Source organism: Schistocerca piceifrons, chromosome 5 (assembly GCF_021461385.2).
Source record: "Schistocerca piceifrons isolate TAMUIC-IGC-003096 chromosome 5, iqSchPice1.1, whole genome shotgun sequence".
NCBI classification, from domain to species: domain Eukaryota; kingdom Metazoa; phylum Arthropoda; class Insecta; order Orthoptera; family Acrididae; genus Schistocerca; species Schistocerca piceifrons.
In genome coordinates, this window is record NC_060142.1 from 372,279,096 (window position 1) to 372,300,068 (window position 20,973).

The window sequence follows — 20,973 nt, forward strand, 5'->3', positions numbered from 1 at the left end:
GGGAATTTAAGGAGATGGGACCTGGATAAACTGAAAGAACCAGAGGTTGTACAGAGTTTCAGAGAAAGCATAAGGGAACAATTGACCGCAATGGGGGAAAGAAATACAGTAGAAGAAGGATGGGTAGCTTTGAGGAATGAAGTAATGAAGGCAGCAGAGGATCAAGTAGGTAAAAAGACGAGGGCTAATAGAAATCCTTGGGTAACGGAAGAAATATTGAATTTAATTGATGAAAGGAGAAAATATAAAAATGCAGTAAATGAAGCAGACAAAAAGGAATACAAACGTCTCAAAAATGAGATCGACAGGAAGTGAAAAATGGCTAAGCAGGGATGGCTAGAGGACAAATATAAGGATGTAGAGGCTTGTCTCACTAGGGGTAAGATAGATACTGCCTACAGGAAAATTAAAGAGACCTTTGGAGAGAAAAGAACCACTTGTATGAATATCAAGAGCTCAGATGGCAACCCAGTTCTAAGGAAAGAAGGGAAGGCAGAAAGGTGGAAGGAGTATATAGAGGGTTTATACATGGGCTATGTACTTGAGGACAATATTATGGAAATGGAAGAGGATGTAGATGAAGATGAAATGGGAGAGCACTGTAAGACCTGAGTCGAAACAAGGCCCCGGTGGTAGACAACATTCCATTAGAACTACTGATGGCCTTGGGGGAGCCAGTCATGACAAAACTGTACCATTTGGTGAGCAAGATGTATGAGACAGGCGAAATACCCACAGACTTCAAGAAGAATATAATAATTCCAATCCCAAAGAAAGCAGGTGTTGACAGATGTGAAAATTACCGAACAATCAGTTTAATAAGTCACAGCTGCAAAACACTAACGCCAATTCTTTACAGACGAATGGAAAAACTGGTAGAAGCGGACCTCGGGGAAGATCAGTTTGGATTCCTTAGAAATGTTGGACCACGTGAGGCAATACTAACCTTACGACTTATCTTAGAAGAAAGATTAAGAAAAGGCAAACCTACGTTTCTAGCATTTGTAGACTTAGAGAAAGCTTTTGACAACGTTAACTGGAATACTCTCTTTCATATTCTGAAGGTGGCAGGGGTAAAATACAGGGAGCGAAAGGTTGTTTACAATTTGTACAGAAACCAGATGGCAGTTATAAGAGTCGAGGGACATGAAAGGGAAGCAGTGGTTGGGAAAGGAGTGAGACAGATTTGTAGCCTCTCCCCAATGTTATTCAATAACTATATTGAGCAAGCAGTAAAGGAAACAAAAGAAAAATTTGGAGTAGGTATTAAAATCCATGGAGAAGAAATAAAAACTTTGAGGTTCGCCGATGACATTGTAATTCTGTCAGAGACAGCAAAGGACTTGGAACAGCAGTTGAACGGAATGGACAGTGTCTTGAAAGGAGGATATAAGATGAACATCAACAAAAGCAAAACGAGGATAACGGAATGTAGTCAAATGACATTGGGTGATGCTGAGGTGATTAGATTGGGAAAAGAGACACTTAAAGTAGTAAAGGAGTTTTGCTATTTAGGGAGTAAAATAACTGATGATGGTCGTAGTAGAGAGGATATAAAATGTAGACTGGCAATGGCAAGGAAATCGTTTCTGAAGAAGAGAAATTTGTTAACATCGAGTATAGAATTAAGTGTCAGGAAGTCTTTTCAGAAAGTATTAGTTTGGAGTGTAGCCATGTATGGAAGTGAAACATGGACGATAACCAGTTTGGACAAGAAGAGAATAGAAGCTTTCGAAATGTGGTGCTACAGAAGAATGCTGAAGATAAGGTGGATTGATCACGTAACTAATGAGGAGGTATTGAATAGGATTGGGGAGAAGAGAAGTTTGTGGCACAACTTGACTAGAAGAAGGGATCGGTTGGTAGGACATGTTTTGAGGCATCAAGGGATCACAAATTTAGCATTGGAGGGCAGTGTGGAGGGTAAAAATCGTAGAGGGAGACCAAGAGATGAATACACTAAGCAGATTCAGAAGGATGTAGGTTGCAGTAGGTACTGGGAGATGAAGAAGTTTGCACAGGATAGAGTAGCATGGAGAGCTGCATCAAACCAGTCTCAGGACTGAAGACCACAACAACAACAACATTCAGGTCTACATTTTGTCGTCATTTGGAGACACTGAGAGGAGCTGAGGACGTTGCGCTGGGAAACTGAGCGCCTAGTGGAAAAATAGGAACATTTCCAGAATATTCCTCTGTTTGATCTCAACAGAGGAATCACAGCAGCGGAAGCAGCCATAAACATTTCCGCCTTGTATATGGATGACGGCACTGGACAGGGCACGACAATAAAACGGTTCCTCGTTTTAAGGAGGGTCGTTTTTACATTAATGACTCTCCACATTCAGATAGACTTTCAGGGTGTGATGAAGATCGTTTAAACGCATTAATCTACAATGAGACACGTCAGTGTATGAAGAACTGGTACGTGTGATGAACTGTGATCATCCCACCGTTGTGGAATATTTGCATGAAATGGTGAAGATTCAAAAATCGTGTGCATGGGTACCGCGTGCAGTAAGACAAAAAAACAAAAATCAGTTGGTGCCTACATGTGCATCTCTGCTTCGTCGGCATCAGTTGGCTCGGGAACAATATCCATCATTCCTCTACTGTATCGTGTGGTGTCTTTATGCTAACATGAGGAAAAGAAAGCAATGGTAGAGTCCACGCAAAGTAGCAACTACCCGCACACGACCTGCGTGGATTCGCAACAGATAACGTTATGCGTCTGGTGGGAGAGCTACGGTTTGGTGTACTACGAATTACTTGCCCAAGGTGTAAGCATCAACGTTGAAATTTGCTTTCCGGACTGCTGCGGAATCCCAAGCGTCGGCAGACTGTTGTTAATAATGGAGGAGAGTATATCACAGATGACTAAAGTCTCTGTTATGTGTATCTACGTCTTCCTACATCTACATCCATACTCCGCAAGCCACCTGGCGGTGTGTGGCCGAGGGTACTTTGAGTACCTCTATCGGTTCTCCCTTCTATTCCAGTCTCGTATTGTTCGTGGAAAGAAAGATTGTCGGTATGCCTCTGTGTGGGCTCCAATCTCTCTGGTTTTATCCTCATGGTCTCTTCGCGAGATATAAGTGGGAGGGAGCAATATACTGCTTGACTCCTCGGTGAAGGCATGTTCTCGAAACTTCAACAAAAGCCCGTACCGAGCTACTGAGCGTCTCTCCTGCAACGTCTTCCACTGGAGTTTATCTATCATCTCCGTAACGCTTTCGCGATTGCTAAATGATCCTGTAACGAAGCGCGCTGCTCTCCGTTGGATCTTCTTTATCTCCTCAATCAACGGATCCCACACTGGTGAGCAATATTCAAGCAGTGGGCGAACAAGTTTACTGTAACCTACTTCCTTTGTTTGCGGATTGCATTTCCATACGACTCTTCCAATGAATATCAGTCTGGCATCTGCTTTACCGACGATCAACTTTATATGATCATTCCATTTTAAATCACTCCTAATGTCCACTCCCAGATAATTTACGGAATTAACTGCTTCCAGTAGCTGACCTGCTATATTGTAGCTAAATGATAAAGGATCCTTCTTTCTATGTAGTCGCAGAACATTACACTTGTCTACATTGAGATTCAATTGCCATTCCCTGCACCATGCGTCAATTCGTTGCAGATCCTCCTGCATTTCAGTACAGTTTTCCATTGTTACAACCACTCGATATACCACAGCATTATCCGTAAAAAGCGTCAATGAACTTCCGATGTTATCCCCAAAGTCATTTATATATAAAGCGAATAGCAACGGTCCTACGACACTCCCCCGCGGCACACCCTAAATCACTCTTACTTCGGAAGACTTCTCTCTGTTGTGTTCATTGTTAAACTTCTGGAAAACGCTACGAAGTTATACACCAATCTAATACTACAGTCACTGAATGGACAAGATGTTTTTATTATGCAACTTTATTACCCGGTTTCTTTATGAAGTTAAATTATATCTATTAGTAATGTTACATTTGTGTGAACTTAACTAAACTATCTTAACGGAAAACAAAATATTTGAAATAACATTTTTTTTTAATGGGCAAAGTGTTCAGGTTTTGGTATGTCCTTCTTGAGCAGCGTAACTCTGCCGTGTTCTGTTTCCAAAGCCTTAAGAGATTCAGCTTTCCTTACTGGGTAGTGGAATAACCACAACTTCGAAAGCAGACAATTTAATTACTCTGAACTGCCATCAAAACACATTAGAGTAAAAAGGAATTTTCTCGGCCTGGCAGAGTACGACCATGCTATTTACGATATGTGCAGTTATTTTTCAACATAGGCAGCTTCTCCAAAGCTTTCCTAGGTAAAAGATAATGTCCTCAGATCTAAGCTGAAATATAGCGTAAACTTTGTTAGCTCTTTCAGTAATCTATTCCTTGACCTCATCATACGAATCAGGTTCTTGAGAAATTTCTGACTTTTATATTTCAGTGCCAGAACGTACAGCGAGGTTATTTATTTTCTTGTTACGCTGTAGCTTTTCCACTGATCTCGTTTTGTAACGACGTACCGTAACTCTTTAGGGGTTTTAATGCTTTAGGTCACATTTGAATTTAATGGGCTCTATGAAGCAAGGTATACAGTACATACAAAAACTTATAAACAAAATTTTAATTTCTTTTCTGGGAGGATGAATGACACTGTCCCAGAAATAAATTAAGATAGTTACAGTCCCTAGAGGCGACCAAGTTTTTCATGAGGTTTTCCTCGGTTGTAAGATAGGTACCGGATCTGCAAGCCGGTCGCGTTTATTCAGAGCTGGAAACCCTCTCTGTCCCAGCACCAGCACACCTTGTACTTCATCTGCTCGCTCTACTGCTTCGAATGGGTAATGATAATAGTAAAATTAGGGCGAAATGAAACATAAAAACCTGTAAGATTCTCATTACTATTGTTGTTGCTAAACTAGATTTACTAGTATTCAACTGATCTTTTGTACTTCACGATCGCAGGAGACCAATTATCCGTCTGAGAAAGTCATCAACGAGACTGCCGAACTTCTGACAATGGGAAGCACACCGATTTGCTCGAGTGTCTCACCCGTTAGCCAGTCGCAAGACTCGTCCATCGACGGTAACCAGGCTGATGACGCAGCAGCCGACGGTCCGGGCGCCAGCGCCATGCCGCCCCCGGCGCCGCCACCACTGCCGTCCGCACCGCTGCCACCGCCGCCACCACCTCCGCCCGTATCCTCTCTGCCACCGACTGCTGACGGCCTGCGCCTTTCGCCACCAGTACTTCCCGCTCCCCTTCCACAACAGCCCTCCACGGTGGACTGGTCCCACGTGCCTCCGCCTCCGCAGACGCATCTCCCGGGAGTGAGCTTCCCTCGCCTGCGGGAGCGCGCGGAGCCGACCTCTACGGAGCTGGGCCCAGCCGTCCAGAGGCGGGGCGACTCGGACACAGGCTGCGACTCCGGCTACTCGACACCGGCCAGTGTCGCCAAACACGACGCTCCGGCTCCGATGGCCACCGCCCACGCCGACACTTCTCTCCAGGGTCACGTAGCGCCTGGCAGCAAGCCCCACGGCGCGGATTGCCGCTACGACGCTAATACGTCCGCCTCCCAAGCAGAAAAGTTTACTGGATTGTGGGTTAAGTCGGATGACCAAGATGGTTCCATTCACCATTCGCCTCAGCCAAGAGTCCCTCCCTGGGAAACGCAACCGTATTCGTTGCCCTTGCAACATCAGGTTAGAGCTAATATTCAACTACAGTTGCTTGTGGTACAATTTAGCGGTACCCGTGTGCTGTCCTACGGTGAACCAGTTACCTTATTTGATAGTAAATAACCGCTAACTCACTAACAAACTTCGCCTATTTTATTTCATCATGTTCTCTCACCATCTATTATCAACCTGCTCTTGTTTCACCATTTAACCTACAATGCTCCTCTTTTGCAACTGTTTCTTACTTACCTATATGTCACTAGCTGAAATAATGTACTGAGTGAAATGTTTGTCAATAACTCACTACTTGTACTATTTTACATGCTGTGGAAAACATATATTTAGAAGATTGAGGAGTTGCGTGTTAGGAGATGGCTTGGTGGCTCGATTATGGGCCGAAGTGGGACAATCTTTACTGATCCTTGGCATCGTTTTGTGGTATTTCGCTTTCCGACAACAGCAAGTTCATTTTGAAATAGCTGAATTCGATTATATAAAAGTAAAAAACCGAAACAAAATATCGAAAATATATGATCTTCATAATCTAAAAAGTAATGTTACATGATACTCGCCAATGAAGTTCATGCAAAGAACCAGAATAATGTATTTTAGCTCGAACATCTACACAACAATTGCTTCTGTAAATCCAAGTTCTGAAAAAGAAGATATTAGTATGACATCAATTAAAACGATCACCAACGGCTAATTTAGCAAGCTGGGGATGAGTAAACATTAAACGCTGCAGCAGGACACAAATATTTTAACATACAGCATATACAGAATTGCAGAGGAAGTTGTGCCACGTTCCTTGATTCCTCATTTAACACTGCTTCTTGAAAGTATGTAAGTTGGTTTTCGTAAGATAGTTGTCATCTATCATCAGGCTTCTGCCGGCTGATGTTGTTCTGATTATTTGTAACGCTTCCCCTTGGATCAAACAAACATGTGACTATTTGTGATGCCCCACATTAGTTGCGCTCAATATCGACAAATAACCGTTTTTGATAAGAGATTCACACACTTGAAAAATATTTACTGAGGGCTCGCAAAAGTGTTTTACAAGCAATATCGTTTGTAGACCCACTGCATTGTCCCAGTATGCTACCGATTAAAGGAAATCTGCTGTCTGCCTTAACTACGACTGAGCTATGACAATTATTATCAGAGACCAACTGAGTCACTTCTGAATGTAGAGACTGAATACAATGTTTAGTAAATGGTTTCTCAGTACATAGTGGTGTAAACTGAAAACGTTTCGTTGTGCAGGTTAATCCCAAAGATGGGGGCACACCACTCAAAGAACCCTCCAGTGGGGGATTCCCATCGTCGGATGCCCCCGACCACGAGCAGCAGCAGCTCGCCCGCTTCAGCCCCCCGGACGGCCGCCCCCGCTACGCAGCGCATGCACCACCCCCCGCCCCCTCCCCTGGGCCCGCCCTCGCCGCTGGCAGGGCGCAGCCGCCCTGGAGCCCCACGTCGGCAGCGCTGGTGAAGCAGCTGGAGGAGGTCTCCCTGACGCAGCGACCGGCCGTCCAGGCCAGCAGCCCGCCGCGCGTTTTCACCGAGCTGCTGCCGCCGGAGACAGGCTCCCAGCCCAGCGACGGCGCGTCGTTCGCCGTGTCCTCCACAGACGAGCGGCAGGACAGCCAGCGTCCCCAACTCAAACACGAGCGCAGCACGAAGCCTGCCTACGGGGCAAGCGACGAACCACCACTTCAGACGCAGTCGCCGCTGCTGCCCCAAGATCAGCAGCGACAATTCTTTGAGGAAAACGCTCCAGATGATCCCTCAAAATCGAAATCAAAGGACGGAAAGGAAAATATTTGCGAGACATGCTGCAAGAAGTTCGCGACACGTTATTCGCTCAAGGTAGGTCGCAAATTCTATCTTACAATTACAAAACCATTTTCAATCTCTTGCAGTCAGTATAGGACGAGGGAAAATACGGATCTAATACTGGGTGGTTAAAATTAAAGCGCAGATACTTACAGAGGTCCAGAGTGTGCTGTATCATCGTAGTATTGAAGCAAAATCTGGTAGATGTAACGTTTTGATGCGGAATCGATTTGAGGTGAAAAGTAATTAGTTCCAATTTTGGCCACGAGGTGCAAATCTGGCGCTATGAATGCAACGAAGGGTAGAGAAATGTTTCCACGTGTAATGGATTAGCAACGGGATTTGCGCAGAAAATGTAAAAAAAGTGATAATGGCTTAGTTCGCACAAATTGTTCAGTATGAGCACTAGAGACGTGGACGAGATGCTACATCCGTTAAACGATCTGGTCAATAGCTGCTCGCAGCAGTTCCTGTTAGCAACTTACTCCTGTATACTGGTCACCAGATCAGGTAGACTCCGAACGTTCTTTTAGATACCCACCGGCCCAAAAGTCGCATGGATTCAGATCAGCTGACCTTGCAGCCATGTATCTGAAAAACCTCTTGAATAACAGGTTCATGTAAGGTCGCATTAAGCAGATATTCCACTGAGCGAGTGACATAAGGTGTTGCCACATCTTGCACGAAAACAGTGGTTTCCACACAGCTGCGCTCTCCCAAAGCAGGATTTATATGCTGTACATGCTGTACATGGAGGTCTCTATAACGTGTACACGTGATGGTACACGGGACACGTCCTCTGGGAGTATTCTCTTCAAAGACGAAAGGATCGAGAATATAAAAGTGGTTGTGCATCCACGCCGAACAGCCACACAGGGCAACTGCATTTCCTCTTAGTGCACAACACGAGGTTTAACAGTACCCGAATTTCGGCAGTTTCGTGTGTTCAGTGCACTCTATAGTGCACAGTGTGCCTTGTCACTTCATAAAACATTGCTCGGCCAAATCTCATCAACTTTAATCCATGCCAGAAACAGAAGACCAACTTCAGAAGTTTTCTGCAGACAATGAGGTCTCAGTTGCTGCACCGTCTGCTATGGTACCAGTGTAAAATAAACCGCAAAACCTTCGGTACTGTTCACCATGTGATAAACAAATATCGTGACACTGCACGAGCACTAGCACAACCCAGAGCACTCACAGGAACCTCGTGAGTGTCGTCCAATGGGACAGAACGCTTTTCTCTTCCAGATACCACACCAATCTCACGTGTGTTTTAGAATTTATCATCTTTTTAAACCATTTAATGACGTTGGGCCTCTACACAGACCTTCCAGTCGGCGATAATCTCTCTCTGCGGTACTGTAATTTCTACCTTTCACGTAAAAAGAGTTTCATTAACAGGCATGGTCCCTTTTGTAAGTAGCCATGCTGTTCACTCGTTACAGCACCGGATTTGCAACTGGTGGCCACAATTTGAAGAATTTTAAGTTTAAATCTGTTCCGCATTGACGCTTTAGCATATTCACGAAGTTTCGCTGTGATGCTCCAGTTACAGTCCGCTATGGTCCTCCGTGAGTAGGAGCACATTAATTAGAAACACCCGGTATGTTCATCTATATCATATTACACAGTTATACAAAATGTATCTCAATTAACAGTGGAAACAGACCTTGGTAAAAGTACAAGATAAGAGGAGGAAAAACATTCCAATAAGCGTGGGTCCTCAGTCCAGTTCTTTGCGAGATATTTCTGATTCCTTCGATAAGAGACGTCACTGACTTCAGCATCAAATATTGTCCCATTTATCTCACATATATTTCAAATATTAGCTTTTCCATGTAGTGTCCATCTCATTTGCCTCAAACTTCACGCATGCTTACCTTTATAAGAAATACGTTGGTACTCTAGCGCTTTATCTTTTGAGATGTACTCTATTATCATATCTGTCAACTGGAGCATTCTACGTGTGGCCTTACCATTGGGTTGCTTTGCTGCAGTCGTCTGAGGTGTGAAGGCACAATTATTACAAATACCCCCAGATCATATTATAAAGCTTGACCGAGCCATACAGTTCGCTGCTCCAGTTTGTTAATCCTATCAACGTGAGTGCTGTACGCTTCAGGATCAGATGACGCCAGACAAAAAATTCTGGAGGATTGGGGTCAAGTGATGTTGGGGATCAATGTACGTGCCATGTTCGACGTATACTTCTGCTCTGTAATGGCACCACGTATGCCATCTTACTAGTGGAACAACCTTAAATAATCGTTGAAGATCCCACCGCAAGAATTGAGCGTACATTCGACAATGAAGTTTCATTGGAGCAGTATGTGACCGAATGAGACGATGAGCTAAGAGTACTAAGCTCACATTAAAAGAGAAACGTTGCTGATGTAGTCCCATGAGCAGCTTGTAAGTTTACGTCAGATTCGAACCCAATCAAACAGAGACTTACTGTAAAAGTTCACTGTTGGAGTACATTTGTACTAACTCTGACATTATTTCGTCCTGATCACACATTTTCAGTTATCTCGTAAACTGATCGTTTGGAAACTCATGCTAGCAAGAACAGTTTCTCAGCATTATCTTATAGTTTGACGCTTTTCAGTTTTCAGTATTAATTATGATACACCCCGAATAGCACATATCTAATGAACGGACATGATCTGCGAACTAATGAAGAAATTTTTGACCGAGAAAGAAAGTAAAATGTCTGTATATGTAACGAAATTTTCTTTTGTACTGTTTCTGATAAAAATGAGACGCACACCATTAAACGCATATCTTTGTCAAAGAATTTAAGTTCCTCACACTTGATTGAATCTGAGTGGAATCAGGATGAAATTATTTGCAGTGTTTTCCTTTGTAGTTGGGATAACAGTAATAAGAGCATATTCTTACGATTAATGTCGTGTTGAAGGTGAACTCAAAATCTACATCTTCATTCAAACTACGCGTGGCAAAGAGTAACTGTGATATTTTCTTTTCCTGTGAAGAGAGGAAATTAATAACTATTCATCCCTTGTATCGTATATTACCCTGTTTAACTTGTGTGCTGGATATATGATGGAGGCAGCAGAATTCCTGGACAGCCTTGCTACAGCATCGGTTCTCTGAGTTTAATAAACGGGAGCATTGCGTTCTTTCGATGATTTGGGTTTAGCCGAACGCTTCCGTTACACTTTCGTGTGATATGTACTGACTGACCTGTTTCCATTGCACTGGATGTCTACTCTAACATCTGCCTGATGATGGCTGCAAACACTTTATGGCAAATTAGGTACGGTACTTGTTACTGTAGCGTTTTTTGTGCTGTCTCCTTTACAGATATAACACATTTTCATAGATTTTTCCATACTTGCCTCCTATTCAGCGTCCACATTACTGATTTTCGATGTTAACCCACTTTTACAATTTTCCGTCCTTTTACCCCTAAGTATTTAAACGGTATGAGAGACTGAAGATGTTTACCCTTAGGTTTGCTATCGTATTCTGAGGGATTCATTTTCTTTGTCATGGATTTAAATTCCATTTACGTATTTAAAGAGACCTGTCATTCAGCATAGCGAATAAAAATACTAGAGAAGTCCTTCAATTTCCAAAATTCATCCGACGAAGATTCCTTCAGGTAAACATCACACTTCATCAATGAATAACATTTTTTGATATCAGTAGTCTCATTTTCAAGGTTGATATCCAATCAACCTTCACGTTCTGAGGTGCAGTATCATGTCGTGAGATACGCAGATTTATAACAATATGAATATGTGTTGTGCCAGTGCTGCCCTACAGCCCTTAAGTATGTGAAGAAAGTAATTTAAGAACCTGCTTTGAAATTAATTGTTATTACGCAAAGTGCAACCCAGACAGGAAGATGGAGCGTGAATATGCAGAATTTCATATTTGACTCCACAGTACGAACGATGCCATACAGGCTGGTGATGATCTGTGCGTCCTAAAGATGATAATGAATAAGGACTAATTTCATCAGCAGTTCTCGGCGATTTTAAAATACCACTTTCTTCAAATGAAGTATATAATTGCTTTACTTGTTGCTGCGTGACTTTTTAGTACCCTGATCTGGAACTCTTGTCTGCCAACAGGTACACGAACGTACGCATACGGGAGAAAAGCCGCATTTGTGTACCCAGTGCGGGAAGCGTTTCAGCCAGCGTCGAAATTACCGCTACCACCTGTCGCTACACTCTGGCTCGAGAGAATTCGAGGCATCGTGTCCGGAGTGCGGCAAGGTTTTCAGCGACCGGGGCTACCTGAGCTCGCACATGAAGATCCACCGCGACCAGCGCGAGTACGCCTGCACCGAGTGCGGAAGACGATTCAACCAGCGCGTCGCCTACAATATGCACATGCGCACACACTCTGGCGAGCGGCCGCACCGCTGCAACGTCTGCGATAAGGCCTTCTCCCGCAAGGTGCTGCTCAGCCAGCACATGCGCACCCACACGGGAGAGAAGCCCTTCGTCTGTCAGGTACATGCTCTGCTACCTTCCTTTAATTCAGTAAGGTAGACTTCCTCTCTCTCTCTCACTCTCTCTCTATCTATCTCTCTCTCTCTTTCTATCTCTCTTTCGCTCTCTCTATCTATCTATCTATCTGTTTCTTTCTGTGCGTCTGTCTCTCTCTCTCTCTCTCTCTCTCATTCACACACACACACACACACACACACACACACACACACACATACACACACACATAGGTATAGACATACAAAACATTGCATATTGTCACGTTTCTAAGGTGCATAAAACGTAAACTATGTAAACCAGAAGACAAGAGACTGCATAGAAAAAGAAAACCAAGTTAACGTCATTCCATCCATGAGTGATATGAAATCTACCGTCCTGTGTACAAAATAGTTCTATGAGAGACGCTCTGTGCAAACTGACTAAGAGTGCGTTCAGTAGACAGAAATAGAAATAGACTAAAACATTAGGATAAGGCACGAAGCAATGCTAGTGATTGGGAAAATAGAATTGGCCTACTAACTACGTGAGTTAATACAAGTCAACGGTACCATGACGCAAAGGAGTAATACTGACAAAATACTACAGGTGAACCTCAGCTTTATATGTCCTTACCAGCATATCACCTGACACATTCACACAGAAACACGGCAAGAATCAGCGAGAGACTATGCTGGCAGTACTGTCACTGCACGAAAGGCGGACGGGTCTGAGCTCGAAACAGTAAAGTCCAAGACTGTGTCCCGGTTTTCACTCAGAAATATAACGGACGATCGAAAAGTTTCCAGATCAAGACGTTGCTGCAGCTTATACGGAACATAGTGCGACTCCGATGCGGGTTTATAAGCACCGACACGAAGGCATGTGATTAGTGTTGTATTCGCGCCTTTCCGACTTGCGTGTGGTAAATGCAAACGTGAACTACAACGACGTTATTACCAAACGCGTACAAACACGACCATCGTTCGGTCATTGTTTCCATGGTTGCCGACGGGAATGTGTATTGGGCAGCACTTCTGTCGCAAACCACCAGAGACGGTAATGACGGGCCATGTTTTTTATTAACAGTGCACGTCATCATATCGCAAATGTCGGAATGCAGAAGTTACGGTAACTCATGTGAGAACACTCGATCCTCCGCCCTATAGTCATGATCTCTCCCCAGGCGATTATCACGCCTTCGTACCCTTAAAAAAAAGTCTTGAAGTGTCGAAGATTCCTGTCGGGCGAGGATGTGCACCACATTGTTGTTGATTCTTCACGCACCAGGATGCGGTATTTTAGCAAACGGATGTCTTTAAGGTGGTCTTTCGTTGTAATGCTTGCTCACGGCTATTTTGTCTGATTGGCTTACCGATTCTGGACTGAGCAGTCTTGGAGCGGAGTCTTTTGATCGCTGCTTACGCAGAGTGATGAATCGTTAACGCAACCGCTTTGGCTTAGCGCGGCCGGCTGGCGAGGCCGGCTACTGTGCCCGCGCTGCGGGTGACAGGAAGTCGGCAGTAAATATATTACGGTTTGTCGCATATTTCTGACACTTAAAAAGTAAAAATAAATTATCTATATTAAGCAAGGAGCTGCTAAAACTGTCTCCCTTCGTTGTTCAAGTGTGTCTGGCACGAATTTAGGAAATTGCTCATTACCCGCCACAGTTGTCTCTGTGGAATGGCAGCAATTTCTAGATGAATGTTTATTCTGAGTCTCCCCCCCTCCCCCCACCAAGGGATAAAAATTGCAGGAAATTAAATCGGGGTAATGAGGAAGCCGTATCTTGTTAGTAGTAATTCTATCTTGGAACACACCATGAATTTCCTGTAATGAGATGTTAGCTGTTTGTGCTCTCGCAGATTCCTAGTCGCGAAGGCACATTCTGTCTCATGTAACTCGTAAAAAAAAGAATGTTGATGAAAAAGAAGAGGTCGCCAAATACTTTACACAAATCGCTCACTGTCAAGTGTCCCCGGGTAAAATATGGAGCTCTCACAACTAATAGCTCATCATACACCTACTTTTTTGTCCATACTGAGGTGCGTCGTGTATTATGTAAAGATTTTCAGACCAGCAATGAAGGTTATTTTCTTAATAAACGTCTCCACTTAGGTGGAACCATGATTCGTCCGAAAAGAAATTTAGATGAGGGTCAATCTCTCCTTAACGCACCCAATTCTACAGTGCAGTTTTTTTTATTTTTTTTTATTTCAGTAACATTCTAGTCGTTTGAACAAACCTGTAGAAAATTCCTATTTGCTGCGAAAGTCGTCGGACTGATTTTCTAGGAGACCTCCCCAGAGTATGTATGCTCGACCCTATCCAGAGTGTCCTTCCAAGAACACTTCTCGTTTCGAAATTTATCTATCGAACAATGAATTGTACTCTGTTTACTAACTTGAACATCAGAAAATCAGTATAGTTTTAGAATAATTGTATCTCGCCATTTCACTTCAAACACACTGAATTGCGTCGCGTTACAAGGATTTGCACAATATTTCTACGCAAACAAAGGCCACGCACCGAAGGGGAAATATTCTCCCCGCCAGTGTCGCTCCCTGTTGGATATCCTGTATCACAGCAGATCGCACTATGGTACATATAACCCTCATAAGACACACAACGACAATCTCGTCGGCGACTCCATAGCCCTAACCCGTTTTAAGCTGGATCCAGTACCATACAATCTATCAGTAACAAGGCCAATGAGGTAGTGAATAAGAAGTAGCAGTTCCTATAAACGTCTACTGCGCCTTCTGTAACGTATCGCACCAGCAACATTTACACGCACCAGAAAACTTTAGGTTCTCCCTACAATGTTTCATGTTCTTCTAGACGCCTATGGGAGCAGAGTGGCATAATGACGTGCTGTTAACCAAAGGATTCCTGCAAAGTTGCATCTGTGATAAATCTTTTGAGATCTGTTCGCACAATCATTCCCACAAATAACGATAGGCGACTACCAAATTGTAGTCTATACAGGCAAGAGGGGAAGGCCAATGGTGTCCAAAACACAAGCGTCATGTATAAAGTTAAAAGGAAACATTGGCATAAGTGTAATAGGAAACAGGAACAGAACAGCAAAACTATCACTATGTACCAATGACCCAACATGAACCAACAGCTTATCACATAACGATAAATGATAGCAGACACAGTGAAATCTGAATAAATAACAGCTATAGGGGCAAAGAATAAAAATTTATATCAAAGCTGATTGGGCCACACTCAAATGATCGAGAATTTTAAAAGTGATTCGAGAAAACTCCTAGGTCAAGAACGGAAGTTTTCTTTACTCATTACCGGTTTCGGCTCATTACCGAGCCATTTTTCAGATCTAAAAATTCAGAATATTGGATGTAGAAAGTGAATAATAAAAATAGATCCAATAGTTGAATTCCCATTATGCAGTACATAACAATCTAAAATGTTGTTCAGTTTGTGACATTCATTTCGCATCTTTGTATTTGTTAGAGCTATGTCGCCAAGGTAAAATTAAAATCTTGTAGGCATAACTGGAAAATATTAAAACGTGACACAATAAAAATGCAAAAATATATGGTGAGTAATATGAAGTACCATACCTAAAGTAAAAATCTTATTTGGTTGTATAAAATAACGTTAATCACTAATCAAATGATGTTATAGGGCCCATTTTGCCACTCATGTATACAAACGATCGACAGCAATGAGAGATGCATCGCCCAAGTGTGGATGAAAACAAGATATCATTTCTAACACTCATTCCAGAAACAGTGGAGTGTCTGTGAGACAGCCGTCAGCCAGCTGGCTGAGGTGTGGTGGCCTCATGGCTACAAGATAACTTTGCCGGATAGACAGCGCTACTATCCATTAATTTAATACAGCCGTGGCTCTAATAAGATAAAGAATATAAATACAATTTAAGTTTCTTTATAAATTTATGTCATACAAATATGATAAATTATATTCATATCAGTACATTTATAGTGAATAAACACTGTTATCTGAGCTTTAATTAATAAAAAATAAGAAGTACTGAACGCGAGGAAATTACTACTGGAGACAGAAAGTTTTTTTAAATACAAGAAAATAAACAATATTACTAACCAGGATACATAAATACTTTATATTGAATATTACGACGAAATAATATCGTAACCCGAGGTGTAGGTGATAAATGCAACAAGCTCGATCAATGGCTATGACAGCCAACTAGTATATATGTGGCTAACCAATAATAGTAGAACGGAACTATTAAGTGTTACAGAAGAGAGAATATAATCTCGAAAGACAAGAATTTTATCAATGTGATCTTATGCTTAGCTATTTGTTACACAATATGAATTTCTGACATGTACAATATATGTCAAAAGACGATAAGCCAATGACTGTCGCGTAGTATTCCAGTTTATTGTGTAAAATTTTGGTGAGGTTGACCACATTCGGAAACAAAAATCTAAAATTCATAAAATACATATATAACACAAATGTAGCTTATGGTCTAGGTGTTTCTAAAATTCGATGCTCTGTTAGTTACTTCTAGAACTTATGCCTCATACAAAAGCAGTGACTGGTTGAAAGTTACATATTGTTATAACCACAGATCCGGGTTTTACCTACAAAATATTAAACGTGACACAATAAAATGCAAAAATACACATATATGGTGAGTAATATGAAGTACCATACCTAAAGTAAAAATCGTAGTTGGTTATATAAAATAACGTTAATCACTAATCACAAATATGTTATAATGTTAGAACTAAAACATTAGACTTCAAGACAGGTCTTTAAAGCAGAAACTGACAATCAGTAACGAAAATGTGCGATCTTGAAGCAGGATTTTTGTGTACACATGTTATAAATCAACATGTCGCTAATCTGCACCCACGGACAACGATCGAGAATTATTTGAGTTATAAAATGGTTGTATCTCGTCATAAATTGCATTAGTATCTTCTTTTTTAATTCTTGATTGTGGCTAGTTACGGACAACTGTATCCATTTTCGTACTGTCCCTATTGTAAGTCTGATGGACAAGCGGCACTATGGCCGACTCAACAACAGTAAATAGGCCATAACGACAGACAATGGAGTTTTTAGGTCTTAGGATTACTCTAATTAAAGTCTGGTGAAAACACCCTTAAAGTGCATTAAGTTTAAGGGGGTAGTCCTCTTTCAAAGATTATTTTCTTCATTTTTTTCTAGTAAAGTAGAAAGTAGTGTTAAACCTGATTATACAGTTTTATCTGATATACTTTTATTGTTTACACCACTTTTTCGTTCTCGTCGGACGCTCCCTGCAACCACTGCACTACGTGTATGGATCCCTAGTAGCCGGAACACTGGTGATCTACGGAGATTCATGAAGTTCCCCTAATACACACTTGACAAAAGAATTTAGTACAAGTAATTTTAACGTATTTTCTATCAGCGTACATAGGATAACTAAAAAACATTAAGCTCCAAGAAAATGGTGACGTTTTGGAAAAAGGTCATTTTGTTAGTCCAAGATATCGAGACAAAAACGTACATCGAAAATAGACTTTTGAAGATATCGGAAGAAAGCTGCGTAGATTGCAGAAAATTGAAGAGCCTTAAGACAGAGAAATCAGTAGTAACTGAAGTGGTCATTTCATCACAATTCCTTTCCATGCCTCCATTGTTCCTCACCATTAATATATTATTATTCATTTCCCAAGAAACATGAATCGTTGTATCTATACTAGTGCTTGACAGAAGATTAGATAGAGAAAAAAAGATCCGATCATGTGACTCTAACGAAGTGCTTATCAATTTCCAGACTGTCGCCGTAGCCCACTGCGTTAACGGTCTCATGAGATAGAACCACCATTTCTTGAAACCATTTCACAGGTGCATCGTATTACAACAGCTTTCACTACATCTCAATATGTTCTGCAAAACTGCGAAAGTTGAACAACGTCGCTGACTCGTTAGGATTCGCTTGCTTTTAAGCTTGTATTTCGTCGGAAGCACTTATTGGAAATAGAAACGTGTGCTGCAGTCTTAAGGCTTAGGCCAAAAGCTGGTTATGATAATTCAACAAAAGTGTGGCTGGTTGTAGGTATGTCCCCCTTATTGGTATACGTTACAGAAAAAAGTGAGAAGCACTATGCTTTCAGCAGGCCTCGGTCACGGGAGGTTCTGGAAGACAAGGCCCCTGCACGGAACGTATGGGCGGGGAGGGGATAGCAGTGCCGTTTGGTCCGGTGTCGGACATGCCGTGACGCGGTACACGCGCTACGCGCCCTGTCCTTGAATGCTGTGTGTTTCGCAGGTGTGCGGCAAGCGGTTCTCGGACCGCAGCAACATGGCGCTGCACGCGAGGTCGCACTCGGGCCTGCGGCCGTACCTCTGCGCGCACTGCGGCTGCAGTTTCTCCAAGAAGGACCACCTGCGCGCGCACGTCGCCTGCCACGTGGGCGCCGTCGCCGCCGACGAAGGCCAGCTCGCACTGTCCGACGAGTCGTCGCCGCCACCCGGAGCCGTCGGCCCGCCGCGCATCACCAGCGTTATCATCAGCACGGCGCCATCCGTCGTCCCTGCCACCACCGTCACCTCCCTACCGCCACTCCCACCACCACCCCTGCAGCCGCCACCACCGCCGCCGCCACTGGCGCCACCACCGCCTCTGTCGATCTCGCTACCACCACAAAACATCGGCGCATCACAGTTCGCCGTCACATAATCGTGCCCGAGCGACCGTACATCTGTATGTGACGGCGGATGTCACCTATGCCTCGAGAGAAATTTCGTCGAGAACTCTGTTCACTGTCCTCTCAGGCACACATTCACTAATGCGTAATACGGCGCTGGATCAATCGTTCACCTCGCAATGCTACGACTACGCTGGTAGCGAAAATCGACAAAACCGATTTAAAGACCAAAAAAAATGTTGAGCATTAAGATATAAAATCAAAAATATTAGTGTACTCAGGAGCGTACTGAGCCAACAACTGGTGTCATAGTAATTTGCTAGAAAAGAAAGTTCACCATTGCCATCTTCTTCTCATGAGAACAACAGCAAAAGTATATTGTGAATGACTGTAAACTGTGTTAGTGCGGAGTGATTTGGAGATTTACAGGTACATATGGAAATATTAGGTAGCAAGGTGTTGAACTCTAAAGGAATAACATAGACTCTTCTTCGCATACCTCAATAAATAGCTTTAACGTCTAAGACAACCAACACCGTCCTATGACGTTAGAAAAAAATGAAAGCCAATTAAGAGCTCCGATCAACTGCCCCTTGTCGCAGTACGTGACCAATTACCGCCTAGTACTGAAATGCGAGCAGTATATCCACTGGTTAAGAGGTAAAACTTATGTGTCATTTAACGAAACGATAACGACGGCGAAAATCAGATATGAATTCACAAACCCTCAGAGGAGTGAAACTCATAAAATAACTGGAAAGAGGGGGAAGAAAAGCAAAAGGAATTATCAACACATGATGTATGGACACCAATCAGCACACACCGACTAAAGAACGCACTGGATTCAGCAGCAAGTATAGTAACCGAACAGTTCAGGACATATTCCTCACTTCATCACTACGTAATATTCTTCTTTATATATAAGACATTGCTATATTATCGTATGTTTCATATTCCTGTATTCGCGTATTTTCTTTTTCATCGATATTTGTAATGTCAATGAAACAGCGTAAACTTTTCGCAATTCCCAGTATCTTCATCTGGGTCTGTGAAACAATATCTATAAAGTTGGCCACAGTGGAAATCGTACCATTCTTTGTTGGTGTTATAGCCACAGTAACAGTTCCTTGCTTATTTGAAAGTGTACGGTTATCAAGCAGAATTATTTGTCTCATTGCTGTGTCACACGTTCTTGATACTCGAATTTGAGGATACTGTCGTGTATAAGTTTCACTTGGTATCACATGAACTACTTAAATTATTCATAATGTTTTGGGACGAGTGTATATGCTGAAAGTCTCATTTAATAGGAAAATCGTCTTCACATAAAGAGCTTAAAACATATCAACTTCTGCGAAGTTCTTCTGATGATTGTTATATTACGTTATAAACAACAACTCTGATTACATGAAGACTGAGAAGGGAACAATAAACTCCACATCATATAAGAAAAAATTAAAATAAGTTATTTTTATACAATTCGCGAAATACGGATCGTGCAATGTACCTGCAACGAAAAACTGAACTTATTGTTGTGTCACTATTAGAATAGAAAACGATATATTATGACCCATATGGTCGTTGTACGTAGCCTTCAAAGAAAAAATCAAATAAAATTGTATTGAGTTTCCTACCTTTACGTTTTTCAGTTCATCTGCTTTTAAAAAGTGTTATCTGGTGAATAAGACGAGATAAATAACAACAGCTTCTAACACTTAATTTAACAATGACATAAGCAAAGACTTCAGTGGTATTTGCTGCAACACCTCGCCTTTGTCCTTACATGTTGCTACAAGTTTTATTTATATTCTTGCGTAACAGCGGGGTAAAAGAAAACTCGGAAACTTTTCTTCCTAAGGTTCTGAAGTTCAATACAGGTAGGTAGTAGTTTGTTAAATTGTTATGTAAATAAACACAGAGAAAGGATTTAAATAAGGAAGAGTCCGTGTTTAAAAGTATTTGTGACAAAAAGTGTTTGATATTTTAATCTAGATCAAAAGGCGCATCACACATACTGTATCTCGAGATCAGCAATCCTCCTCCACTCCCACGCAGACACACAAGTTCTTACGGGAACTGGTTTCCGCAGGGAATGTCATCTTAAAAACTGATGCTGGCACTGCAACACTCACTATATACTCATACATACTTTCTTGTTCTGGAATCTGTGGGACCTTTCTAACGAGAGAATCTAGCAGGAGGGTACCTTGAGTCTTTGCATCAACAAGACTATAGTTAATAGCAGCCTTTTGCAAGTTGGTGTAGAAGGTATTGAGACCAAAAGAGTATTCCAAGGAACCCACAAACTCTACAACATAC

General features: G+C 42.3%; 1 protein-coding gene across 1 annotated transcript in view; it reads left to right on the plus strand.

The window, feature by feature from the left end:
• The window catches only part of LOC124798999 (zinc finger protein 628-like), a 38,702-nt gene extending 18,420 nt beyond the window's left edge, over positions 1 to 20,282 (plus strand). Inside the window, exons 4-6 of the mRNA XM_047262535.1 lie at positions 4,968 to 5,708; positions 11,627 to 12,013; positions 18,276 to 20,282. Coding sequence (XP_047118491.1) covers positions 4,968 to 5,708; positions 11,627 to 12,013; positions 18,276 to 18,686 — 1,539 coding nt within the window. The 3' untranslated portion in view covers positions 18,687 to 20,282. The remainder of the gene's footprint in view (positions 1 to 4,967; positions 5,709 to 11,626; positions 12,014 to 18,275) is intronic.
• The last annotated feature ends 691 nt before the right edge of the window (positions 20,283 to 20,973 follow it).